The sequence below is a fragment of the Oncorhynchus masou genome, chromosome 22 (assembly GCF_036934945.1).
Source record: "Oncorhynchus masou masou isolate Uvic2021 chromosome 22, UVic_Omas_1.1, whole genome shotgun sequence".
Classification (NCBI taxonomy): domain Eukaryota; kingdom Metazoa; phylum Chordata; class Actinopteri; order Salmoniformes; family Salmonidae; genus Oncorhynchus; species Oncorhynchus masou.
Window position 1 is genome coordinate 9,795,317 of NC_088233.1, and position 26,288 is coordinate 9,821,604.

The 26,288-nt window shown below is 43.0% G+C and overlaps 3 protein-coding genes and 2 non-coding genes across 5 annotated transcripts; all 5 read right to left on the bottom strand.

Moving 5' to 3' along the window:
* Nucleotides 1–1,302: 1,302 nt before the first annotated feature.
* Nucleotides 1,303–7,908, bottom strand: LOC135508988 (L-lactate dehydrogenase B-A chain-like). The gene is made up of 8 exons (XM_064929250.1): nt 7,346–7,908; nt 6,697–6,833; nt 5,064–5,181; nt 4,749–4,922; nt 4,468–4,641; nt 3,944–4,061; nt 3,532–3,655; nt 1,303–2,541 (listed from the first exon to the last, which is right to left on the bottom strand). The coding sequence occupies exons 1-8, from the start codon at nt 7,398–7,400 to the stop codon at nt 2,374–2,376; spliced, it is 1,068 nt and encodes a 355-aa protein (XP_064785322.1). The 5' UTR covers nt 7,401–7,908; the 3' UTR covers nt 1,303–2,373.
* Nucleotides 7,909–8,749: 841 nt separating this feature from the next.
* On the bottom strand, nt 8,750–17,191 carry LOC135508989 (solute carrier family 25 member 3-like). Its single transcript, XM_064929251.1, has 8 exons — nt 17,083–17,191; nt 16,511–16,681; nt 13,859–13,986; nt 13,065–13,244; nt 12,442–12,623; nt 11,179–11,351; nt 10,154–10,264; nt 8,750–9,504 (listed from the first exon to the last, which is right to left on the bottom strand). Exons 2-8 carry the CDS (start codon nt 16,659–16,661, stop codon nt 9,344–9,346), a joined length of 1,086 nt encoding a protein of 361 aa, XP_064785323.1. The 5' UTR covers nt 16,662–16,681; nt 17,083–17,191; the 3' UTR covers nt 8,750–9,343.
* LOC135509823 (small nucleolar RNA SNORA53) lies at nt 9,661–9,901 on the bottom strand. Its single transcript, XR_010450990.1, has one exon. It is a non-coding gene; the product is annotated as a small nucleolar RNA SNORA53 (small nucleolar RNA).
* Nucleotides 11,959–12,193, bottom strand: LOC135509822 (small nucleolar RNA SNORA53). Its single transcript, XR_010450989.1, has one exon. It is a non-coding gene; the product is annotated as a small nucleolar RNA SNORA53 (small nucleolar RNA).
* A 1,229-nt stretch (nt 17,192–18,420) lies between the features above and the next one.
* Nucleotides 18,421–23,606, bottom strand: LOC135508990 (lamina-associated polypeptide 2-like). Its single transcript, XM_064929252.1, has 6 exons — nt 22,973–23,606; nt 22,420–22,537; nt 21,969–22,136; nt 21,599–21,711; nt 21,278–21,387; nt 18,421–20,694 (listed from the first exon to the last, which is right to left on the bottom strand). Exons 1-6 carry the CDS (start codon nt 23,204–23,206, stop codon nt 20,277–20,279), a joined length of 1,161 nt encoding a protein of 386 aa, XP_064785324.1. The 5' UTR covers nt 23,207–23,606; the 3' UTR covers nt 18,421–20,276.
* Between the last annotated feature and the right edge of the window lie 2,682 nt (nt 23,607–26,288).

The following is a 26,288-nucleotide window of genomic DNA, read 5'->3' on the forward strand; positions in this document are numbered from 1 at the left end:
GCCCCAGTGATGGACTACCCTCTGTGGCGCCTTACGGTCAGATGCCGAGCAATTGCCATACCAGGCGGTGATGCAACCGGTCAGGATGCTTTCGAAGGTGCAGCTGTATAACTTTTTGAGGATCTGGGGACCCATGTCAAATCTTTTCAGTCTCCTGAGGGGGGAAAAGGTTTTGTCGTGCTGTCTTCGTGCTGTTTGGACCATGATAGTTTGTTGGTGATGTGGACACCAAGGAACTTGAAAATCTAGACACGCTCCACTTCAGCCCAGTCGACGTTAATGAGGGCCTGTTCAGCCCTCCTTTTCCTATAGTCCACGATCAGATCCTCTGCTTTGCTCACATTGAAAGGTTGTCCTGGCACCAAACCAGGTACTGATTTTGTATTTATTTTATTGAACCTTTTCCAGGTTGCACCTAGAGGCATAATCTGTCTAATAGAAAACAGTACGGTGACACTCCACCCTATGCCTAGGGCTCAATCTAAGCAAAACTGAAAACACCCCTTATAAAAGGTCATTGCTAACAAGTGTTAATGCATGCCTTTAAAGGACCAATCCCTTTAAATGCATGATCTTGTACTCCCATTGATTCTTGAAGAGTATAACATGCCTCATGAGTTTAGTTCAACTGTCATACCCAATCAGAACCCAGAATATACACTTTTTTTTACTCCAATGTTTGTAAACAAACACTGTATAGCCTCAAAACATGATTAAAACTGTAATTTGATATAATGGATGGTCAGACCATGGATGCGAGAACTATGAAGTTGAGAGGAATTACATTGTTCTTGTCCCATCTCCCAGCGTTTTAGTAAAACAGTGGTGGGGATAATGCTTTGTTATTGTTTCAACTGTTTATTGGCCCTTTAAATAATTATTTAAAAAAATATATATAGTTAAAATGATTAGGCCACAACCCCCCTTTTTCCATATTGTCTCATCGCTGCAACTCCCCAATGGGCTCGGGAGGCAAAGGTCGAGTCATGCATCCTCCGAAACATGACCTGCCAAACTGCGCTTCCTAAAACCTGCCCGCTTAACCAGGAAACCAGCCGCACCAATGAGTCGGAGGAAACACCGTTCAACTGACGACCGAACAAGGAGCCCGCCACAAGGAGTCGCGAGAGCGCAATGAGCTAAGTAAACCCCCTTGGCCAAACCCGGATGAAGCCATATAGGACTCCCGATCACGACCGGTTGTGATACAACAGAAGACATACGTTTCGAAATCTGAAACAAATAAATTACCATTGATTAAAAATGATTCTGTCCCTGAAAAGTAAAGAAATGAGGCAGGACCAATAAATAATCTTGCTTTATTCATTTACACATCAAACAACCTGATTGACAGATTGTATTTCTCTTCATTCTGATAAGGACAAATGACTGAAGCTTTTGCTGATCCCACACCTGAATAAATATTATTTTTATAGTGCTGTTCACCAACCCAAAGACTGCCCCTTTTCCAGTAAAGCAGTCATGTACAAAGTAACCCTCAAACCAAGTGCCCATGAGACCAACATAGAAATAGAAGAACTAGATCCTATTTCCATGGTGACCCAAACCCCCTCCCAGATAACAGGGAAGCTAAGAACAGTACTAGAGTGTAAAATGGGAGCAGTGACACTGACAGTGTATTTTTGGAAGTTTTTTTTTTTTTTTTTTTAACTGTGTAGCCCAGTTAAGAGTGTAGTGCAGTGCTAGCAATGGAAAAGTTTCAGGTTCAACTACATTTTACATTTACGTCATTCAGCAGACACTCTTATCCAGAACAACTTATGTGAGTTTAAACGGGGGGCGGCAGGGTAGCCTAGTGGTAAGAGTGTTGGACTAGTAACCAGAAGGTTGTGAGTTCAAACCCCCGAGCTGACAATGTCATTCTGCCCCTGAACAGGCAGTTAATCACTGTTCCTAGGCCGTCATTGAAAATAAGAATTTGTTCTTAACTGACTTGCCTAGTTAAATAAAAGGTAAAAAATAAAAACATTTAAAATTAATGAAGGGAATTACCGCAGACAACAAATACACATTCAAAATATATGCATACTGAAAGTTATTTTGGATAAAAGCGTCTTGTTTTCTAAGTGACATACGTTATAGGTGATCAGGAGAGTGGGGCTCTGTCCCAATTATCTATCCTTCCTCCAAAAGTGTGCACTAGTTCCCTTCATTGATTTGAAAGGAAATTACTGATGTAAACCGGCACTGGCCCATGCCTCCAGCGATCCAATACTTTAGGATTGTGTGAATCAAGATTAGATACATTTTGTAGATTTGAAAATTGTGAAGGAGGCCACACTTAAGGACAAAGGAGATATTATTGGGATGCAGCCTGGTGGTGAGTGGAGTGTGGCGCCCCCTGTTGTTCTGTTACACATCCGTCAGGTCCTTCTGTATGCCCCACAATGTGTCAGCACTCTGTTTTAATTGGCCGATCTCATTATCTGTCAGGGTCATGTTGATCACGCTGGCCACGCCCCCAGCGTTCAGGACGCACGGCAGACTCAGGTACACCTCGTCCTTGACCCCGTACATGCCCTGAAGATCAACAGCATGGACACTTTAGAGCACTGTAGGTACGTGTGTGTGTAGTTATTTGTGTGCATGTATTTATATCTATTGTATGTAACACACACACACACAACCGTTCAGTTTGGGGTCACTTAGAAATGTCCTTGTTTTTGAAAGAAAAGCAAATTTTTTGTCCAATAAAATAACATTAAATTGATCAGAATTACAGTGTAGACATTGTAAATGACTATTGTAGCTGGAAACGGCAGAGGTGTCTGTTTCTCAAACTAGACATTAATGTACTTGTCCTCTTGCTCAGTTGTGCACCGGGACCTCCCACTCTTTCTATTCTGGTTCGAGACCGTTTGCGCTGTTCTGTGAAGGGAGGAGTGAGTACACAGCATTGTACGAGATCTTCAGTTTCTTGGCAATTTCTCGCATGGAATAACCTTCATTTCTCAGAACAAGAATAGACTGAAGAGTTTCAGAAGAAAGTTATTTGTTTCTGGCCATTTTGAGCCTGTAATCGAACCCACAAATGCTGATGCTCCAGATACTCAACTAGTCTAAAGAAGGACAGTTTTTTTTTATTCTTTAAATCAGAACAACAGTTTTCAGCTGTGCTAACAATTGTAAAATGTTTTTCTAATGATCAATTAGCCTTTTAAAATTATAAACTAGGATTAGCTAACACAACGTGCCATTGGAACACAGGAGTGATGGTTGCTGATTATGGGCCTCTGGTACACCTATGTAGATATTCCAGCTACAATAGTCAAATACAACATTAATGTCTACACTGTATTTCTGATCGATTTGATGTTTTATTTAATGCTTTTCTTTAAAAAACAAGGACATTTCTCAGTGACCACAAACGTTTGAACGGTAGTATGTGTGTTGTGCATTATGGGTATGCTGTAATCTGTGGGTGTAGGTATATGTTTGTACATTAGATAAGTGTCTACACACTGACACACATTCTACTTACATATACAGTAGTGTGTGTGTCCTCCTTACCTTGACCATGGTAGAGACAGGGTGGATTCTGTTCATGTTCCTGATCAGACTCTCTGTGAGGTCAGCCACACTCAGGCCAATGGCCCAGTTAGTATAGCCCTTCAGCGTGATCACTTCATAGGCACTGGAAACTCACACAGTCACATTTTTAAATCTCAGTAGCCTTGCAGTTCGAGAAACAGGGGAGTAACCGGTGGGTTGCCGGTTCGAATCCCAGGGCTGACAGTAAAAATTATTGTGGAAGTGAGCAGGCAACCAGATTGCCGTTGTGACTTTGAACACAACATACACACAACTCCATAACAGAGAGAGAGCAGAACTACAGAAATTAAACTTCAAATTACATTGATTTATACCAAGAGCAATAGAGATAACAAGGTTGCTTGAATAGGACTGTGTAGGCCGACATTACCTGTCGACCACCTGCTTGTGCATCTCCCTCCAGTTCTCCCGGTCAGCATCAGTACCGATGTCAGGGTTCAGCGTCTGCAGGTTAACGCCTGCTACGTTAGCTCCGCTCCACACAGGCACTAAAGCACACACAGTTAACCTAATTAACACTTAACTCCTTCATGCCCAGGTAGATTAGCAGGTCTCACCTTTATCACAGTAACCCTAAAGGAAGGGGTTGCTACTATTTATAGTAGAAGAATTCTAAAGCATATTTGAATGTTATAAAAACACACTTGTCCTGACTTCCTGAGTGTGTGTTCTTTAATTTGTCCTAATTATGCACCACACACACGAACACGCCTGCGAACACACACCCGCGAACACACATCCGCGAACACACACCCGCGAACACACATCCGCGAACACACACCCGCGAACACACACCCGCGAACACACCCGCGAACACACCCGCGAACACACACACGCGAACACACACACGCGAACACACACGCGAACACACACGCGAACACACACGACACTTACCACTGGTGTCTCCGTGTTCTCCCAGGATCCATCCGTTGAAGCTGGAAGTGTGGATGCCCAGTTTGTCTGCCATCAGGTAACGGAATCGGGCGGAGTCCAGGTTGGTGCCACTGCCGATGACGCGGTGCTTGGGCAGGCCACTCAACTTCCAGGTCACATAGGTCAGCACATCAACTATGGCCAGGGAGAGACTTCTGGGCTTAGGCTACACTGCTTTAGCAAATAATTGGAGTCACTAACACTAGTGTGTGTGTGTGTGTGTGTGTGTGTGTGGTGAGTACCTGGGTTAGAGACCACGATGATGATGCAGTGTGGGGAGTGTTTGATGATCTGAGGGATGATGCGTTTAAAGATGTTGACATTCCTCTGAACCAGATTCAACCTGCTCTCTCCTTCCTGTTGACGTACGCCCGCCGTTACCACGACGATGCGAGAGTTAGCCGTCACAGAGTAGTCTGGCCGCGGGAGACAAATGAACAAGTTTATAACATATCAAAAGACAACGTGACCAATAAAATAGAGAAAAGACATTTGACATGTAGAGGGTGGCCATCTTGGCTCTCTGGTTACCTAGTGTCCCATTGCTATAGACTCACCTTTGCCTGCGACTATCTTGGGTGTTTTAAGGAAGAGGCTGCCGTGCTGCAGATCCATAATCTCTCCCTTCAGCTTGTCTTCCATCACGTCCACCAATGCCAGCTCATCAGCTAGCTCCTGCAGAGAGACCGCCCCAACACAGGTCATTCATATAAATGGTAATATTATGGATTACATATCATTTGCATGTGTGCTTCTAAAAAACAACAACTATGTTTTATAAATTAGTTGAACACACAATGAACGAGGTGTTCCTACATGAGCAAAAACACAGCACAAAAGCATAGCAACAACCTTGTTATGACACTAATAGAAAAGGGAATGTTTGTGTAATACAGACTACTGAGAGATGAGTAGTAACAGGTTATACTGTAACACAGGGTGGGGGTTAGACTAGACAGGTTATACTGTAACACAGGGTGGGGGTTAGACTAGACAGGTTATACTGTAACACAGGGTGGGGGTTAGATGAGACAGGTTATATTGTAACACAGGGTGGGGGTTAGACTAGACAGGTTATACTGTAACACAGGGTGGGGGTTAGACTAGACAGGTTATACTGTAACGCAGGGTGGGGGTTAGACTAGACAGGTTATACTGTAACACAGGGTGGGGGTTAGATGAGACAGGTTATACTGTAACACAGGGTGGGGGTTAGACTAGACAGGTTATACTGTAACACAGGGTGGGGACTAGACAGGTTATACTGTAACACAGGGTGGGGGTTAGACTAAACCGGTTATACTGTAACACAGGGTGGGGGTTAGTCTAGACAGGTTATACTGTAACACAGGGTGGGGGTAAACTAGACAGGTTATACTGTAACACGGGGTGGGGGTTAGACTAGACAGGTTATACTGTAACACAGGGTGGGGGTTAGACTAGACAGGTTATACTGTAACACAGGGTGGGGGTTAGACTAGACAGGTTATACTGTAACACAGGGTGGGGGTTAGACTAGACAGGTTATACTGTAACACAGGGTGGGGGTTAGACTAGACAGGTTATACTGTAACACAGGGTGGGGGTTAGACTAGACAGGTTATACTGTAACACAGGGTGGGGGTTAGACTAGACAGGTTATACTGTAACACAGGGTGGGGGTTAGTCTAGACAGGTTATACTGTAACACAGGGTGGGGGTTAGACTAGACAGGTTATACTGTAACACAGGGTGGGGGTTAGACTAGACAGGTTATACTGTAACACAGGGTGGGGGTTAGATGAGACAGGTTATACTGTAACACGGGGTGGGGGTTAGATGAGACAGGTTATACTGTAACACAGGGTGGGGGTAAACTAGACAGGTTATACTGTAACACGGGGTGGGGGTTAGTCTAGACATAATACTGTAACACAGGGTGGGGGTTAGATGAGACAGGTTATACTGTAACACAGGGTGGGGGTTAGATGAGACAGGTTATACTGTAACACGGGGTGGGGGTTAGATGAGACAGGTTATACTGTAACACGGGGTGGGGGTTAGATGAGACAGGTTATACTGTAACACGGGGTGGGGGTTAGACTAGACAGGTTATACTGTAACACAGGGTGGGGGTTAGTCTAGACATAATACTGTAGCAATGTTTTTAACACGAGTCAGTCAACAACACAGAGCAGGGTTGGGTCTTACCCTGAGCAGGATGCTGACAGCACAGGCCATGCCCACCTGTCCGACCCCCACCACCGTCACCTTGTTCCTGGGTGGCTCCGGGTTCCCACTGACCAGGGGGGTCATGAGCTTCTGAAGGATAGAGGCCATGTTCAATGCTGGAGGGAAGGAGATGGGAAAAGAGGAGGGGAGGAAGAGAGAGATGCAAGGGGAGGGCAGACATAGGAAAGGAAGAGGAGAGTGAGAGGAGGGAAGGGGTTGGGTAGAGAGAGAATGTACCTGGTCAGACACATAAAATAGACACAATAGTGAACCCTCAGACAAGCAGGACAAACACTTTTCCTGACCCAGCTAGGATTCATTTGGGTTTCATTAAATAATTGATGCACTCAAAAAAATAACCTGCGTCGCTTTAAAATGGCAGGCTGACAGCACTGCCCTGTCCTGCCCAGAGATTAGAGATTAAGGTTTTAGACATTTGATTATAGTCTTTAGCCCTGCATGACTTTCGCCTACTACCACCTACATACCATTCTTAAACACACACACACACACACACACAACCAACCATTCAACCAACAGAAACACCATATCACCGTGCAGGGCTTGTCGATCCTAGCAGGAAACACTTAACTACTTTAGGCACAAACAATAACAAACAAATACTTGCTTTGTTGGAGGATGCTCCGAGCTGTAATATATAAATACCACCATGTAATCAACATGTCTGACGAGACCAGAAGAGAGCTAAGGTGCGTTCTCCCTGCAACCACAGCACCTCACACAACGACCGTATCCTCTATCCAGTCAGGTCAGGAGGAATACCGTAGATGAGCTGCAGCACTACAGATTCGGATGCATGTGACGCAGGCCCAAAACGAGTATGCACCACAGTGACAGCAGCACAGAGCTCTAGAATCGGCTCCTCCTCCTGCTTTACTCTGACCGGACAACGCTCTAGGTTTACTAATCGGATGCCAAATGTCTGTAACGACACAGACTCCATCTGGTGCACCTGCCCTGCACCTCAGATGGCGATCTACATACAACACCCGTTCTGGCAGTCACATTCTTTTACAAGTCCCCAAAGCACACACACATCCATGGGTCGCTCGTCTTTACGGTTCGCTGCAAAAAACACTCAAACTGGACAGTTTTATCTCAATCTCTTCATTCAAAGACTCAAATCATGGACACTTCCTGATAGTTGTGGCTGCTCTGCTTGAAGTATTGTTGTCTACATTCTTGCCCTTGTGCTGTTGTCTGGGACCAATAATGTTTATACCGTTTTATGTTGTGTTGCTGCCATGATATGTTGTCTTAGGTATCTCTTTATGTACTGTCTCTGTCGTGATGTGTTTTGTCCATTATTTAAATGGAATTGAGTTTCAATCCCAGCCCCGTAGGCTTTTTGCCTTTTGGTTGGCCATCATTGTAAATAAGAATTTGTTCTTAACTAACTTGCCTTGTTAAAGGTTAAATACATGCTTGTTTTTTTAAATCCCTTGTTTTACACCTAGATCCCACCAACAGGTCCTTTGCATTTTAGAACACTAGAAGTACATTAATTTCCAACGGAATGCTGCATTTGCAGTGAGTACATTGGATTTGTCAAACTGTACACGTAGACAGCTTAACAGAAATGGTAGCAGAAGGTGAATGTTTAACATTTCTTGCACACATCCAGATGATGCAGCAGTGTTTTGTGCTGACACTAATCATTGTGAGAGAGGCATATTAGTCACTTTGGTTTCTCTACCATAAGCCACCTCCAATGTTATTTTAGAGAATTTGGCAGTACATCTAACCGGCCTCACACCCGCAGTCCACTTGAAACCCCACCAGCCCAGGACCTCCACTTCTTCACCTGCAGGATGTATGTGTATTCTAGGTAATAAATGCAAGAACCAGACAAATCATAAAGAATGTTCCATTAACTTTTTAGTGCAAAAATCTTCATAACTAAAACTACAACCAATAACAGAACAAGTAATGATCTGTTTAAAAGGGGCATAAAAACATCCCCTGAACTACAATCCAACATCAGTCACACACAACTTTCAAAAACAAGGACTTAAAATGTTTTAATTTATTTATTAGAACATTAACCAACTGTGGTAGGGTGTTATCCTGATGGCATGTGTTGTCGTCTTCCTTCTATTCCCCCACAGGAGGGAACCCTCCTCCATCTTGACCAGTAAGGGTTGGGTTCAGTTTCATTTCAAACAAATCCAAAAACTAAAATTTCAATTAAGAAATTATAATTTAAAAAAAAAAAAGTAGAATTTCAGTTTACTTCTGGAATCTAATTGAAATGGACCCCAACTCATGCTGACCAGGGCCATGTTCAGTACGAAAACATTTTGGAACGTCGCATATAGAAACGCTAATAAGAGTCAACATGATTCTTTATTCTACACGTCGTAGCGGCATGTCTGTTCTACATGGCATATTTTCGCTCTGAATGTAATATGCAGAAGTAGCTCAGACCAGGGTAGGTGGTCTACAGGCAAAACAGAACAGCTATGACTATACCAGGCAGATAGCGGTGTGCAGTGTGGATGTTAACTTAAGGATGTGTTGTTTGAAGGCCGCCATCTTATATTGCTGTTGATAAGGCCGCCATTTTGAATAGATATTTGTTGATAAGGCCGATCATTTTGTTTCTTTACTCTGTAATTCCCAGCTTCTTCTTGAGGGACTCGGGCATCTCTGGGGGAGGGGGACGGGGCAGGCAGAAGTAGACCTTGACAGAGTCGTAGATGAACCACTGCAGGGCGGTCAAGGTACCGATCATGATTATACGGGCCACCAGACCCTTCCACACACCTGAGGAGATAGAAAGGAAGAAAGCAACAAACAGAACACAACAGTTTACACTCAAGTCAAAATATAATACTTTATGTTACAGCATATACATAAAAAAATATCAACAAATCAAAATGTCTGATGGTGGTACAACAGATGATGTAGGAGATATTGAATCATGTCCGCTCCCCAGCCTGTCTGCACTGGTCATTTTCCAGCGAGGGTGCCAGTGCAGGGAGTGGGCTGAGGAGCAGGTAGACTGTTCTCACACGCCAATGACTCAAGCACCTCCAACTGTACAGCCAGAAAGCTGCTGGGAGCATCTGGGCTGGAGCTGCATTCGAACACTCAGAGAGAGAGAGATAGCAGACTCAACAGACCAGGAGCGCCCCCCAGAGGTGGATCTAAGGAGCGTGTTGGAAACCTCTTTACGACACAATACATTTCCATCTGAAAGATCCTACTGGCTGAGTCACACTACCGAGCCAAACCAAGCTGTACTGAGCTGGCCTGGTTACACATCCACCACAGTTAAAAGAAGTTGCTGGACAAAACAAGGTGAAAGGGAAATATCAGCGTCTACCCAGTACAATTTGTTATGTCTCAGTAGAGTGAAAAGGATATGGGGGTAGGGAGGGTTCTGACAGAGGAATGCAGTGCTACTCCTCACCCTTGGGCCCGAGCTTCTTGAGCACTCCGATGGCGGTGCTGCCACTCTCCTTGTTCAGCACAGACACTACGGAGTCAGCAGGGTGGGAGACGATGGCACAGAACACACCAGCTGCAGGGGACAGAACAACCATCAGAGATGTGATCAGGACAACATAGAAAATATCAGATAAGTAGAAATTCTTAAATAGATTTTTTTTTTTAAAAACAACACATTTTGGATGAGTTGTGGCTTCGGAGTAAAGTTATAGGCTACATCTCATACTGATAAAATAATGCATATGTTTAGAGATAATGATTAAATAATTCTAAATAATTCTACCCTGAAACATTAACATTAGTTATGTAGCATGTATAAGGACTAATTAAAGTATTAAACATAATGTAATGTAATTAAACATAAGTCCGACGAGGTTGGACTGGGAGAAATGTGTGTGTGTATGTGTGTGTGCGCGCCTAGAAAAATACCGAGAACAATTAAACTGTGTTTGAACCGACCTGGCGAGAACTCTGAGAAACTTATGATAGGTCAGGGAGTACTTCTCAAGTTTCCCCTAATCTCGGGGGAATGGAACTGTCGACTGGGTAGTGATATACAGTGGTGAGAACTACGGAGAAGGATAAAACTCACCTACTGTTTGTTTGTGTGTGTATGTATGTGCGTAGGATATCTACTGTTGGTGTGAAAGTATGTGCGTAATTAAGGAGCATGGTATAAAATGGATGTCTTTGTATAATAGACTTCAGAGTACTCTCGTGAATAAACATTTTGACAATTGTAAGCGGGGGACTCGTCTGTTTCATTCAACCAGAATCTTACAAACTCTGGATTGCAGACTGAGTAGAGTAATTGAAGTTTTTGAACACTGATAACAAAATTCTCATAACACATACCAACAGAAATCCATTGTAAAACTCATCTTTAAAATTATTTAATACCCAGTATACCCACTTGTGGTTAGAAGTCTAACCAAAACAAAACATCTACCAACTTCAAAACGCTTCTCTTTAGAACCATGGACTCACCAATGTATCCAGCCACGAAGGTGACGACCAGCTGTTCACCCTTGGAGCACTCAGCACGGGGTTTAGGCACCACATGTTTGTACAGCAGCTCTACGGTCCTCTCAAAGCAGGCAAACTTCATCATGGTGTAGGGGATCTGCCTCATCCACAGTGGGACTACACCCTTGTAGAAACTATAGAGCAGCAACAAAGGGGCAGAGCGTGAGTGACTTGTTTCCGTGTTATTGACCTCTACCTCAACAGGATTAAAAGGCCCAGTGCAGTCAAAAACGTGACTGTCCTCATGTTTTATATACATTTCCACACTAAGGTTGAAATAATAGTGCGAAAATAAAGATTTTCTTAGTGTAAGAGCTGTTTGAAATTGCAGCTTATTTTGGCGGGATGAGGTTTTGAACTACCTGGTGACATCACCAGTCGGTACATTAGTTAATAAACCAATAAGAAAGTTTCAAACTCTGCCAATAACAGCTAGTTTTCACCTCCCAGATAGTCCTAACTAAATTCTTGCTTGAGAAATTGCTCTTTGCTAAAAAAAAAAAGCTATTTTATTCTTGACCGTTTTAAATGAAAGCAATCACACTGAGTTTTTTTTTGGATATTGACATAAAAACAGCTACGTTGGACCTTGAATCTAATTCTGGAATAAACAACTGTTTTAATAGATTATTCCGTGAGCATATATTTAAGACCAGGAGGAGGCTTAAACTGGGTATAGGAAACAGGAAACAAATAGTCTATGACCTGTGTAAAGAAAAAGTTCATTAGGGACATATAAAAGTTGTCCGCTCCCCAGCCTGTCTGCACTGGTCATTTTCCAGCGAGGGTGCCAGTGCAGGGAGTGGGCTGAGGAGCAGGTAGACTGTTCTCACACGGCAATGACTCAAGCACCTCCAACTGTACAGCCAGAAAGCTGCTGGGAGCATCTGGGCTGGAGCTGCAGTCAACACTCAGAGAGAGAGATAGCAGACTCAGACCAGGTGCGCCCCCCAGAGGTGGATCTAAGGAGCATGTTGGACTTTGAAACATCCTGGTGATTGAGGAGTTTATTCGAGTCATGACAAAACAAGGCCATATTAATTCAGCTGGTCCCAATGTGTTCCCTGACCCTCGGTCCTAGCCCTTCGATGGTTGCAGATCTGAGAGCACCAGCACTTCACTGACCATACCAACCCAGACCCTTCAGAATAACAAACATCAAAAGGGTTGGGGCTAAGACGAAGGTAGCTAAATGTGACCGGCTGATTCAGTAGGGATACTCACGCCCAGACTCCCTCCTCGGCGAACATCTTAGGGGCACACTGTCTGAGGGTGTTAGCGTAGCCGGGCTGGGTCTGAATACGCACTTTACACGCCTCCATTGGGGCCAGGGCGATGTCAGCGAAGAACTCTGCACTGGCAGACGCAGCCAGGTAGAGAGAGGTCCTCCACAGGTAGGTGTTTTCCTGCATTTACCAGACAGGCAGGGTAGGAGGTGAAGAGTAAAATCACAATCTCAATTAAGTCTTTCCACGACTCCTCACCTGCTTGCCTCCTTAACTGTATTGGAACAGAAGCGCTGAGATTCCTTACTTCAAGACCGTATTCGATTCATTTTGATAAGCAGGCGAGAGGATGCAAAGAATCGAGGAAAGATTGATTGAGAAAGAGCCGATTGGATTATTATAAAAATGGGAGGACGACCTTATTCTTTGGGTCTTTCGCAATTCATCTTTACATTCACTCTCCTTGCGAAGAAAGGTCCAATACAGTTGAGTCAAGGAATCAACATATTGGCTAAGCCCCCCCCCCCCCCCACTCCCTGTATAGGGCACTACTTTTGTTCAAAGAGTGCCATTTGGGACGTGGACTTGGGTCTCACTGATGAGCATTACTACAGTACTGACCTCTCCGATCATGTCGCTGTAGGTGATCTTGAACACCTCATAGAAGCCAAACTTGCAGAGACCCTGCATGGAGTAACCGATGAAGGTGGGAGCCCAGCCCTTTGCCAGCCCTCTCATGCCATCCTCTTTAATGGTGATGGAGAAACCCTTGAAGATGCTCTTGTACTTGTCTGGGTCCACCTGGAGAACAGAACCTACATTAGAAACCGAACTTATGTTTCATTTTGTTTTTTTTAAGTGGGGAAATAGTGCTGCAGGGTTCCTGTAAGGGAAATGCACTCGATACTACAGAAATGCACTCGATACTACAGAAATGCACTCGATACTACAGAAATGCACTCGATACTACAGAAATGCACTCGATACTACAGAAATGCACTCGATACTACAGAAATGCACTCGATACTACAGAAATGCACTCGATACTACAGAAATGCACTCGATACTACAGAAATGCACTCGATATTACAGGGCCATAACACACTCAATGTATTATACATTTATTAGAGTTGGGGTCAATGCCATTTCAAAGCAGGAAGGAAGGGAAAAAAAATTGGAATATCAATTTAGTCACTGGATTGAAATGGAATCGACCTTCAACGCTGCAATGTATCCATTCTTCCAGCGCAGCAGAGCACATTGATCACAGAGACTAGAATTGCGTCCCAAATGGTAACCCATTATCAACACTGTGCACTACTTCGGCAGAAACCCTATGGTCAAAAGTAGTGTACTATGTAGACTATAGGGCGGCATTTGGGGCGCAACCCCACACGACTAGCGGATATACAGACCTGCAGACGGCACTTGACCAGGTCAAGGGGAACGACCGCCGTGTGTGTGATCCCGCAGCTGAGGATGCCGCCGAAGCCGCACAAGGCATAGTATTTCTTAGAGCCAAACTCACAGCTAACGTCAGAATCTAGAGCAGACCGAACACAATACAGAATAGAGACAGACAACACACACACACACCATGCTGTTAAGTCAACATCACTTCTAAGCCATGCCGAGTGTCTCACACCACAACGCTAGCAACGGATTGTCATAATACGCTCTCTAGGCTTTTCTCTTGATTATGCCCTCTAGCACAGTGGAGAAGACACTCTCCCTGACACTGACTCATGTTTTTATTGTAAAGTAAGTTCATAGCACAAAACAAAATCTTCAATAATAGGTGATTCCTCTATTCCCATACCAGGGTCATTATTCATTGAGTGTCAAGAGTTGTAGTGCTGATCTAGGATCAGGTCCCCTCTTATCAATGTAATCTTATTCATTATGATCGAAAGGTCAAAAAGTATCCCAGATCAGCACTCTTACACTTTGTGAATACTGGCCAAGGACAAGTCGTCATTTAGAAAACTTGTTCTGCAAGTATTATAGACCCAACTCCAAGGCAGGGCAGTCCAGTTTTTAACAAGGAGGATGTCCCGTCCTGGCTAGGAATTTGACTGCAGTTGTTGCTAGGCTAAAGGTCACTGATGTTGAATGAATGTGGGTAGAGTATCAAATTGCTCTTAGCGGCACAGAGAAAGGGCAAGCGCCTGCCAGTACCATTTAGGGGTCATACCATAAAGTTAAAGAATGCCAGCTTCGCATTCTGTTAAAGCTTCACAGTTCACGCGAACTCTCATTTTTAGCTCCTAGGGCCTCAACAATACTAGTTCAAGCATGCAAATAAAATAACTGGCTGCTAACCACCCCACTGCATATTAGTGGAAACACACCGTTCCTGAAAATAAAAGCTATTTGTGATGTAGTCTTGTTTCACAAAAATACTGTTATCTGGGATGTCAATGTTTTAGTGGAATCCACAACACAATATACATGCCATGCAACCCGTGGTCGGGGGCCACAGACCTGCAACCTGCACTTGACCAGGTCAAGGGGCACCACTGCTGTGTGTGTGGTACCACAGCTCAGGATTCCACCGATGCCACACATGATGAAATAATGCGATGAGCCAAACTCACAACTGTCTCCCTCTGAGGAAAAGACAGTGAATTGGGGTTCTTTCACAGATGTAAGAGGGGGAGAAACATTTGTTTTTTTTATGTACACTGCAGTATTAGGCCTAGTCTTAAGTTGGGTAGTTGGTGCAGAGACCGGAATAGAAATGTTCAGTTCAACTCTGAGAGTGAAGACCATATATTTATTCTAGTACTGAGTCTAACTGGTGCCTCACATTCTATTCAAGCCGATACCTGAGCTCGACAGTCTAGCAACAGTGAAAAAAAAAAAAAAAAAAAAAATCACCTCCATAACAGCGTTACGGCTGATTATTAAATTTATATATGGGTACATGTAGTTAAAGGGCACCGTATCTTACATAGTACGCAAACAGAGGGTTGTAAACGGTAGCCTATCCGTTTAATCTATTTGATAGGGGCTCAAGTATAACGAAGCCCAACGGTTCCCATTAAATCACGAACTGATAAGACTCAATGGAAGAAACTGTCAAAGCAAGTAGCACAGCCTAGGACCAGTCCATAATGAGACCTTTAGTAAATTGGTAGACCTCCAAACTCACGTGGCAAGGAGATCAGGTAACACCTTGTGCAAGCCCCTATACACACACACGTCTTTGACACTATTCTTTCAACTCAACAATGAGATTAGGCCCCCATGTGTTATTCCACTTATTTGCAACAAAATAAGCCCCAGGCTGTTACAGTGTTTACATTGTAATTATCTAGCTACCTGTGCCAGGGCTATAGACAACATGAGACCATTAAGGTCTAACAATAGGATTTGCATTGTAGCTTTAGTCCACATAAAAAAGGGGATCGAGCCTTGGCAATAGTACTAGCTGTGTTCCTTTTCTTTTTTTTTATCTCAAGCTAGCTCGATTTTTCTGCAGAGTCTACTAATAAGTTGTCATAGCTTCTGGCCTACTTGTTTTTTTACAAAACTTTGCCCTTCACAGTGTCCTCCATGCATGACTGCAAGGCCTTGCCTAAAAGGAAGTGCAAAGGGACCGTACAGAAGCCAAAAGCGAACTAAAAAAAATGTCTGATGCCTGATATTCAGCGATCAGTCTTTTCAAAGGTTATCTGTACTTTGGCTATTGGATAGTATTACACCAATAGAAATAAAAACGTGAGTTAATATTCATGTCAACGATTAGTCTGTTCTATTCATTCTATGTATGTGCATTTAATCCTAAAGCCGCAATCCGGAAAGATAATTTTAGAAAAACTGGGCCCAGACGATTTAAGCTTTATAGGTGTAATTCAAACAGTCATTGATGTACTCACTAATTCAAACATAGTCATTGTGGTACACACCGATAAGTAAAGAGAGATAAAAAATAGACTGTTCAATTGGCTTTCGTTCATAAACCCATAAGTGGTAATATTAGCTATCAAACCTATTTTAGCTAACTAATTCGTTTGAGGACTTTGTTAGCTAATATTAAATCACAAATACACCACTCTTCTTACCGGCCACTGCAGCCGCAGCCAATGTGCGTTTTCTTGGTCCATGATCGGCAGTAAGACTTTGTGATGGCTCCTCGACTTTCTGGAGAGTGAAACCGGGAGCGCTGAACGGGTTCGTTCGCGCCACCTGTGTCATTAACGCGTTGGGGTACATTGTTCCTTATTAAGGGATGGCTGTGGGGAACAGATAAAGACAACGTGGTTAAGCTAGCTTATAACCCCCCACCCGAAAAAATGGATGAAACAAATCAAAATGTATTTAGTTAGCCAACTTCGGCTTAAAATGACATGTCATGTAAGTTGTTTCAACATGTACTTGTTATTTTAAAGCAAGAGAGTTAACGTTATCTAGGTAAAGTCGTTAGTACACAAAAGCCTGCTGGCTAGCCCTGAGTGTTAGCTAGTTGCTAGGCTAGCTAACGTTAGCTAGTCGGTCAACATTTTGTATTTAATTATCCTTATCCTGCTGGAGCAACCAATATCATTGTCTTAAGAAATGTATCCCACATCAATTAATGTGTTTCTATGTAAACTATAAATTCACAAAAAAAAAGTTAGCTTTATATGTTCTTTACTTCCACGCGTTCAGTCGCAAAATGGCGCCGCCGTCCTTCACCACCGGCGAATCGTAGAGACCTTGGTGTCTGGCAAGTGTCCGTCCTAACTGTGCAAGAGTCTACGTCACCTGAGGTTAGATGATACGTCAGTTCCGTACTTTGGGAGTCTTTGGGTTGCGCTCTGTGGCGTCCTACCTACACCAGGCTTTTCTGCATACAATATGAAGGTCTCTGACTGCCCCAGGTGGCAATTTGTGTCATTTTTTGTGTTGTTCATTCATTGTCCTTTTCCTTTGTAACAGGCACACATTCAAACAGTGTAGGGAAGAAGGGGCAACAGCGCCTCTTCAACCTCAGGAGGTAGAATAAATTTGTCTTGTCACCTAAAACACTCACAAACTTTTACAGATGCACAATTGAGAGCATCCTGTCGGGCTGTATCACCGCCTGGTACAGAAACTGCTCTGCCCACAACAGCAGGGCTCTCGAAGGTAGTGCGGTCTGCACAAGCACAACGCATCACTGGGGGCAAACTACCTGCCCTCCAGGACACCTACAGCACCCAATGTCACAGGAAGGCCAAGAAGATCATCAAGGACAACAACCACCCGAGCCACTGCCTGTTCACCCCGCTATCATCCAGAAGGCGAGGTCAGTGCAGGTGCATCAAAGCTGGGAGAGTGAAAAACAGCTTCTATCTCAAGGCCATCACTGTTTAACAGCCATCACTAGCACAGAACGGTTGCTGCCTACAGACAGACTTGAATCATCGGCCACTTTTAATAATGTTTACATATCTTGCATTACTCATCTCATATGTATATACTGCATTCTATACTATCTATTGCACCTTAGCCTATGCTACCACTATGACATTTCTCATCCATATATTTATATATTCTCATTCCATTCCTTAGATTTGTGTAAATTAGGTATTTGTTGTGGAATTAGATATTACTTTTTAGTTATTGCTGCTACTGTCAGAACTAGAAGCACAAGCATTTCGCTACTCTCGCAATAACATCTGCTAACCATGTGTATGTGACCAATAAAATTAGATTTGACTCAAGTTGAAGGATGCCACTCAACACTCTTCTTTCACCTTTGAGTTGGACGCTCATCTTACTATGCATGAATGTTTTCAGTTTTTGTTGAAATATTCTCAAACTAGAGCGTCCTTCTGAAGTGTTTTTATGCACAGTGCGCGCCACAAGACTGTTAACCCGCGGATCTAAATCCTAGGCATTACCTCAGTGAGCCAACACAAATATTCAAGTCTCAGGCAAGACAAGGGTTCTCATAATCGTAGCTGTCCATCGAACAGTGTACAAACCTCAATAAAGAAAACCACGGAGAGACAATTGAATTACCACATTTATTTCATGATAGTATTTTAAATAAAAACAGATTCAAAATCCTTACCCCCACAATCCATTGTTGGGAAGCTAGCTGCCTGATCAAAGTAACAAACATTTAATCTTTAATATACTGTATTCACTGTGTAACCACAAGTCAACTAAGAGGTTCAGTTTTAGGATAGCATTTTTTGTTTGTTTTTCAAATTTCACTTTCCCCTAGACAAAAGACCAACATTAACAATTCACATTAGAAAAATACAGAAATAAAAAAATAATACTTATTTTCAACACTGGACAAAAAATGTCAACATCTTGACATCAAAATTCTATGAATGGTCAACATAAGTTAAGTTGCTATCAATATTACCATTTGTCTCGCCTCAGGCAATTGTTAGTGTTACCTCTTCTATGACAATGAAGTGTACATGAGGCGGAGTAAATATCAATTTATAATCCAAGTAACAAAATGGAATACATTGTTAACTCGTATATTTGCTCAACTACCTATTGCAAAAACATTATTTTTCCCAGATCAGTAGTGTGCAGAACCGCTTAGAAGGGCAGTGTGGGTGCACTAAAAAAGACAGCCAGTCTTGGGTCATGTTCCTTAGGCAACAAACAGGGAAAACACACATTAAAACAGAGGGGATTATACCCATTTTGCTACGGTGCCCTACTGAACATGACCCGGTAGATGGGACTGGAAGATCTGGAATCTTTAGCACAACAAATCACTACTAAATGAAACACGAACGTAAACTCACAAAGCTATACTGGGATTTGGGTCACTGCCCATCAAGTCAGGTGCCATCATGAGCCATTCACAGGTCAGACCACTTACTTAGTTACTGCAGCATATACCAAAAAACGCGCAATTTAACCAAAGAAAATCAGTTTTATAACCTTTTATAGCTTGAAAATAAGGGTTTTTCCTCATACAGTGACGAGACCTGAAGTTGCACTATTGGACACTGTCACTCCTCCCAGCACTGATCAGATTCATTTAGAGCAGATTAGAATAGACCTGAGCACCATTATTCTACCTAGCTTTATTGTTACTACTAGTGTATATTCAAAAACCAATACAGAAATACTTGTAAATGTTTCTGTAATTAATATCATTTCTCTGTGCTTGAATTAGTGGGAGGGCACTAAGCAGGGTTGAGGTAAATGCCATGTCAATTCCAGTCGATTCAGGAAGTACACTGGAATTCCAATTCTCTTCCATGCTTTTTAATGAGGAACATTTGGAATTGTTTACTTTCTGAATTGACTGGAATTGAAATGGAATTGACACCTACACTGGCACTAAGTGCTATCACTGTGCATGCACTTCACCATCAGAAAAACACCTGGCACCACAGACACTCCAAAAACGACAAACATGTCCTTCAAAAAACTACAACCATGCGTACGATTTGTCTGTCCTTTCTAAAAAATACACACACAAAGGATACACAACATAAGACTTCACACTACGATTAAAAACAACTTCATAATAAAAACAAGTCTCTTTAGACTGTCTTGGCAAGACAGTGTTGTTTTTCCAGGAAGCTGGTGTTGGTTGGGTTGAATACCCCTCCTGCCCTCCTCACTTGGGGTGAGGAGAAGTGAACAAGGAGGGGACAGGATGATAGTCTACCAGCCCAGATTAAAAGTCAGTCAGTCCTCCAAGGTGGTGACCAGAGGATGACGATGGAGGGGGTGTGGTGAGCTAGTGAGGTGTGGATGGCAGAGCAGTGGCCAGGTGGTCTGTTGAATAACCGGGGATCTGACCTCAATTGGACAACCTGGTAAAATAACGGTAAAACAATACAACAACAAAAAGAAAGCAGGGTGGAGATGGTGGACTACTTACCTGTCGCCACTCTCTGCTTCTGCACCTTGGCTGCTGCCTCCCCCGATACCCAGCGGCACAATCACATTATCGAACACGGCATCCACCACCTTATCAACCGTGCTACACAGGTGACCCTTAGCGCTGTTTAGGAGACCCTTGGCGTCGGTTAGCATTCCCTTGAAGGACTGAACCTGATCTGCATCGAGGTGCTGAATGGCGAAGTAGATGGACCCAGCTACAGTGACGAGTACCATGAGCTTTAATAGTACAGAGAGGAAGCCGGGCCTGGCCGGCACGTTGGAGCCCAAGGAGCTGCATCCAGAATAAGACTCTGTATAGATGGAGCGCTCCAGGAGAGACTCGTTCAGCCAGTAGTTGCTGGGTTTCACCGGTCGGCCCGCCGCGCCGCGGATAGGTCGCCTGCAGCTGGCGCTGGGGAGAGAGAGATTAGAGGATGAGTTGAGTGACTAAAGTAATTTAAATCTACTGCTTTAAATATCACTGAAAAGTTGGACTGGGAAGGTCATGGAATTTTGGACGACGGTAATTGGCCAGCCAAATGACCGCAAGTCTCCGCATTTCCTGTCCTCCACTCCTGACTGCATGAGCTACCATAGATGACATTTCTGTGTGTGCTGCTGCAATTTGCTTGTAGATTTCTATGTGTGCTTGTTCGCTACAACACCTTGTTTGTTTCGGAAAGGAGAAACAAAGTTTCGTTACGTTGTTAAGAGTCCATGTTACCGTAGAAACGGACTCAACCACGCGAATACCTAGCCACCCCATCTCCAGTCAGCTGTTTGTTAGTTCATTTTTGTTGTTGTTACGGTCATGACAGTTATTTTATTTTCATGACAGTCTTCATTCATAACTGTGGATTACATGGTTATACAGTAATTGTGCCAGGCCTACTGGAAAGATAAGTACTTTTCAAAAATTATATTTAATCTTTCTGGAAAAAACAACCATTCTTCAAGGCTACTTTGCTGATGAAGTGAAATGTCAACAGACTTACCTGATGCCTGTGGGTGAAAAGATCTCATTAGCGAGAATCTCTTCAACATTCTCCCTCGTCTTCTTAGGGGTCTGGTCGCCCGTTGCTAGGCTCACCTCCACCACCTGTAGCTGTGAACATTGACAATAGCAACAGATGTTTGAGAGGCTGGAGTTTATGGATGCAAGATAATGTTATTTGCACATATTTGCAGTGAACTTTCTTGCTGTTGAAGACGAAAGCGGTTTTAATGTGAGAGCTCTGATTTCCATTGTATGTTTTAATTATTATTTATTTATTATTTATTCTATATGGAAAATAAAGTTGAACTTGAAGGCTTGCCTTGCTGCTCCGTCTGCTGCTGTTCCTAACAGTGACAGGAGTCTTCCCTCTGCTCCCCACAGGCTTCTCCACAACAGGAACAGGCTCTGGGTCCGTAGCGGTACCTATCTCATCTGGCAAAGCCAACATGAGTCAGTGAGAATCAAGGCATCTAAACTGACAGTCAAACATCATAAAGTAAAAAAGGTCCATTCCATTTCAATTCAGGGAGAGGACTGAAATGAACATTTTCCTCATTGCTTTTCAGTTTAGGCCTACTTCCTGAATTGAAATGGAATTGATCTCAACCCTGAATTAACTTTATTTGTATAGGCGAGCTGCCTAATTAATGGTGCATGTTCTTGTGCAGTGGTAAGATGGTTGCTCTCACCTTCCTCCTTGTCACTGTACTGGTCAGAGTATGTGTTGCCGTTCTGGTTGCCATCTGCCTTGGCTGCAGCGTTAACTGTGGCAGTTTCAGGTGGGCTGGGCGTAGTCTCAGCTGCAGGTGTATCCATTAGCTTCTGAAGCTTTTTCTCATAAAGCTTCCTGGTGGAGCCTGGGGGAAAGGCAAAGGAAACCAATTAGGGATGAAGTAAACTGTGGATAAAAAATATATCTCAGCTTGTCTGAGTCTGTTGGTGCACACACCTCCATTGTCTCAAGTGGCTTCCTCTCCTCGTCTCCTTTCCTTCATCTGCACAGGTTTGAAAGAACTGACGAGGTGAAAGGAGATTCCTCAGTAGGCTTCTGCCATTTTGCTTTCACTTCTCTTCTCCAATCAGTGCAGACGAAGGAGAGAAGGACACCTTAGACAAGTGAGAGACATAAGCAGGACTCACCAACTATGGGCCCAGTGTTGACTCCATGCTTCAACAGCTCATCTTTTAAACTTGCATCGGTGAGGTCTGTGACTTCCACTTCTTCTGAGCGAGGCTTGTCTGTCTTTCGGGTAGCTTTCTATGGATTGATTATGGTTGATTAGATTAGATCTAATAGAGACCAAATATTAGGCTATCTAACGTTATCTACCATCTTGGGGTGGCAGGTAGCCTAGTGGTTAGAGTGTTGGACTAGTAACCGAAAGGTTGCAAGATCAAATCCCTGAGCTGACAAGATACAAATCTGTCATTCTGCCCCTGAACAAGGCTGTTCCTAGGCCGTTATTGAAAATAAGAATTTGTTCTTAGCACATCCATTAGAGAACCAATTCAAGGCATGAGTTGGAGGGAACAAAATAGTTAAGTGTATATTTCACGGAAATAACATCACATGGACAGCAACCTTCATTTTACAACACAAGTATCTAGTGATTTAATGCATTATGACTAAGATTAGAATTTACACTCATAGCACTGAAATAACCATTTATAACATAAACATTTCATGACTTACTCTTCCAGATCGGCTCTTGTTGGAGACTACAGGGGCAGGCAATTCTTCATCACTGGAGAACGTGTCTACAGATGGTGGACATTTCTTGTTCTGAACGGTCAGATTTTTCAGGTACAACTGAACGTAAACGTCTTTCTTCTGTTCGGAGCTGGGAAGTGGGACATGGTTGGCCGTGAGCTCACTTTTGAGCTTATCCTTAGTGAGAACAGACGGATCTTCGAGGAATTCCGCCATGCCTGATTGCTTTCTTCTAGCTAAAAACTGTAGCTAGCAAGTAATGCTGAAATGTAGCAGTTAGCAAACTCGGTCGCTAACAACAACAACAACAACAACAAGGAAACGTGCAGAGCTAGCAATGTCCACAAATGAAAAGACTGGCGCCCAGCGATTTAATTTAGCTAGCATGAACAAGCTATCCGGTTTAGTTACTTTTTTAAATCTTCAGATATATTCACCTCCGATCGCTTGTCTCAGGCTGCGATTATTTAGCAAAAATACAGATGCAATTTAATTGTATATTTAAACTCAACAAGTAAATACGGATTTTAAACTATTTAAAGAACTGTATGCCCTATTAGTTAAAGCCCGGCCTATTTGCGTCTGTCTGTCCGCAGTCGTAAACCAGTTAATACCAAGCTAAGGCAACAAAGAGGAGAGCTATTGGACGGTAGACCGCAATGAGCTATAAACTAGATGGTGATTGGTCGGTCTTGAAAATAACAGATGCACCTGCCACAAAGAAAGAGGAGCTTCAACATCAGTAGGCCTATTCAGCAGTCAAAATAGTATGTCGTCTGAATTTCTGCCCAGATTGATTTTTGGTATAGTTCAAAAGTCCTTTATAATGACATGAGAGATAATTTCCAATTTTATAACACTGATGATGATGATGAAACTCTGCATCCCCATCTGAAGATGGCAGTGTTATCCACTATATGGTTGAGTCTCTAAACCAGTGTTTCGTGAGAGCAGCCCCCGAAGCACTTCACAATTCACAGACTATAAGTGACAAAGGAAAGCTGTTATAACAGTGTTACACATTATAAACGTTATAAACATTGTTTGACACAGGCGTACATAGGAATATTCTTAACATAATGTACACGCTGGTCAGATCGTTCTGAAATATAAATGATACATTAAGGTAAGATAAGAGGTCACTCCTTATCTCACAAGGAAATAAATGCCCATGGCTAATTTGACCAGCTGAGAGAGAGCGAGAGAGAGAGAGCACAGTCATAGAAAAATATTTTTGACCACTGTCTGGCTCCAGTCTTCAGGGCACGCCAGTTGCCAAGCCTTTAAACTCTGTGGTGGTGAAGGCCCTATGATGCCATGGCGACAGTGGTTTGAGGTGGCAGAGTGTTGCCCCTAGACCTGGGTTGCATCCCAAATGGCACCTTATTCCCTATAGTGCACTGGAGCCCATTGGGCCCTGGTCAAAAGTGGTGCACTATACCGGGAATAGAGAGCCATTTGGGACACAACCCTGGCCTTTCTGGGATGCTGCTGCTACCGTAGAAACCAAGCAATGGATCCCCAGCCCACCTCAGCCTTCAGCCTCAAACCACACAGAATACAGTGCTTGAAGTTTATAGTTCAGGTTTTCCATAGCCGACTTGCCAATGGGGTGTAAGCATAAAAAATGTTGAGCCCTTGAGAAACACCTCTTAAGTTTTCTTTGTATGTCATTTACACAGAAAATACGCGGCGGGCCAAGAATCACAGGAAGTACCTCCTTAAGCATATCAGTCGTGCCCTCTGGAAAATGATCAAAGTGGAGACTGCAATTATCAACGTTCACGGTTTCAAAATGACTTCATGTAAAAATGAAATGCTGTATAAGGACATTGCTCTCTTAGGCTACAGTACCATACAGTGATTGTGAATAGCTAATAATATATATTTTGGGATGAATGTTTGTAACCTCTTGAGGCTAGATAAAGATTTTTCGAATGGTGTTCTTACTGAACTTAATGAACCTCATATTTCCCCACCTGATTAAATTGTAGAAGAGTCTCTGCGCACGTCTATCGATGCACATTCAATGAGTCTAAAGTTCGAGCTTTCAGTCATGAAGACCTTCATCTGAGCATGCAGAGTATTTGATTGTCATCTTTTAGCTTTGTCAGTGAATTTCTTTGTCTCCAGATATGGGAGATGTTTAGGCTCTCCGTGACTTATATAGTTAGTGTGTGGAGTTTGGTAACATTTCACTTCAAGCCTGTAGGTATAATGCACTATAAGACTTGACTTTTATGACACACTTACAACACGTTATTATCATCCTAGTATTTTCGTGACTAAGTGTGTCATAGAGAGGCATAACATTATTATAAACCTTATAATTAGAGTTGTATAGTCTCAGATGAGCCCAGATAAGATTCATATACTCAGAAAGTCTCCATATTCAAGAATGTAACAGCATGATGGGTGGGGACTCGGATGAGGTCTTGACTGAAATCCAACTCAAAGATCCAATGAGTTTTTTGATAATTTGGAAAAATGTTGAACATAAGACTCTGTCCTTGGTCCAGTTTATCTTGGATTTTAAGCATTTCTGAATCCCAATCGAGCCAACTGCCGCTGCGTTAGGAGCATAGGAAAACTCAACCTTTTACCACCCAGTGAATATGTCTGATCCAATTCCACTGACACAACAAAATAAATACTGGTGAAATTGATAGAAGATGTAAAATGTAAATGGTTGAACTTGATGAAAGCACTTTTATATTTTGCATGGAGACAGCCAGGTACATTCAGTGCCGCCTCTGCCTATATGCAGACTACGTGTAGGGCCCAGTGGCCAAACTCACTCTGAGTCTCAATTTATTGTTGAGAGTTACAAAAGTAGAAAACACAAGATGCAAAATTTGGTAGTGCATCAGCAGTTCTTCACCTCATGGCAAAATGTGTAGAATTGCATGAAATTAGTTATAAAACGAAAACATTTTCTCTACACCCAATGGCAAAATGTGCAGAGTTGCAGGAAATACATTTAACACTGAAAAAAAGTATCCACTGCCAAGAGGGGTGGGGGCACGGTAATGTTATGCCCGTGAGGTGGGGCCCCTCCAAACAAAAATCGCTTAGGGCCCCCAAAAGGCTAGGGGTGGCCCTGGGTACATTGCACAAGGAATAGAGTTTACAAGTGGAGTCCACATTCTTTACGCTATGTCCGTTATGTGTGTAACCTACAGGTAATCTACTAACTTGTTTTCTGATATCCCAAATCTCCTATTTACCGGGTTTGATGTTTGATTGAATATGGCCCCTTGTGTGATCCTGATCATGCCTGGTTGGGTTTCAACAGTTC

Bases quoted from the DNA above. Each gene is read 5' to 3' on its own strand.
- LOC135508989 (XM_064929251.1), bottom strand. From the start codon at position 16,661: ATGTACCCCAACGCGTTAATGACACAGGTGGCGCGAACGAACCCGTTC. The intron at 11,352-12,441 runs GTGAGTATCCCT...GCTGCTCTATAG, and splicing joins GCCGAGGAGGGAGTCTGGGC to TTTCTACAAGGGTGTAGTCC. The intron at 9,505-10,153 runs GTGAGGAGTAGC...CTATCTCCTCAG, and splicing joins CAAGAAGCTCGGGCCCAAGG to GTGTGTGGAAGGGTCTGGTG.
- LOC135508990 (XM_064929252.1), bottom strand. From the start codon at position 23,206: ATGGCGGAATTCCTCGAAGATCCGTCTGTTCTCACTAAGGATAAGCTC. The intron at 22,137-22,419 runs GTGAGTCCTGCT...CCTTTCCCCCAG, and splicing joins CAACACTGGGCCCATAGTTG to GCTCCACCAGGAAGCTTTAT. The intron at 20,695-21,277 runs GTAAGTCTGTTG...CTCTCTCCCCAG, and splicing joins TTTTCACCCACAGGCATCAG to CGCCAGCTGCAGGCGACCTA.
- LOC135508988 (XM_064929250.1), bottom strand. From the start codon at position 7,400: ATGTTGATTACATGGTGGTATTTATATATTACAGCTCGGAGCATCCTC. The intron at 5,182-6,696 runs GTAAGACCCAAC...GTCTCTCTGCAG, and splicing joins CTGTCAGCATCCTGCTCAGG to GAGCTAGCTGATGAGCTGGC. The intron at 3,656-3,943 runs GTAATGTCGGCC...GTGAGTTTCCAG, and splicing joins CACAAGCAGGTGGTCGACAG to TGCCTATGAAGTGATCACGC.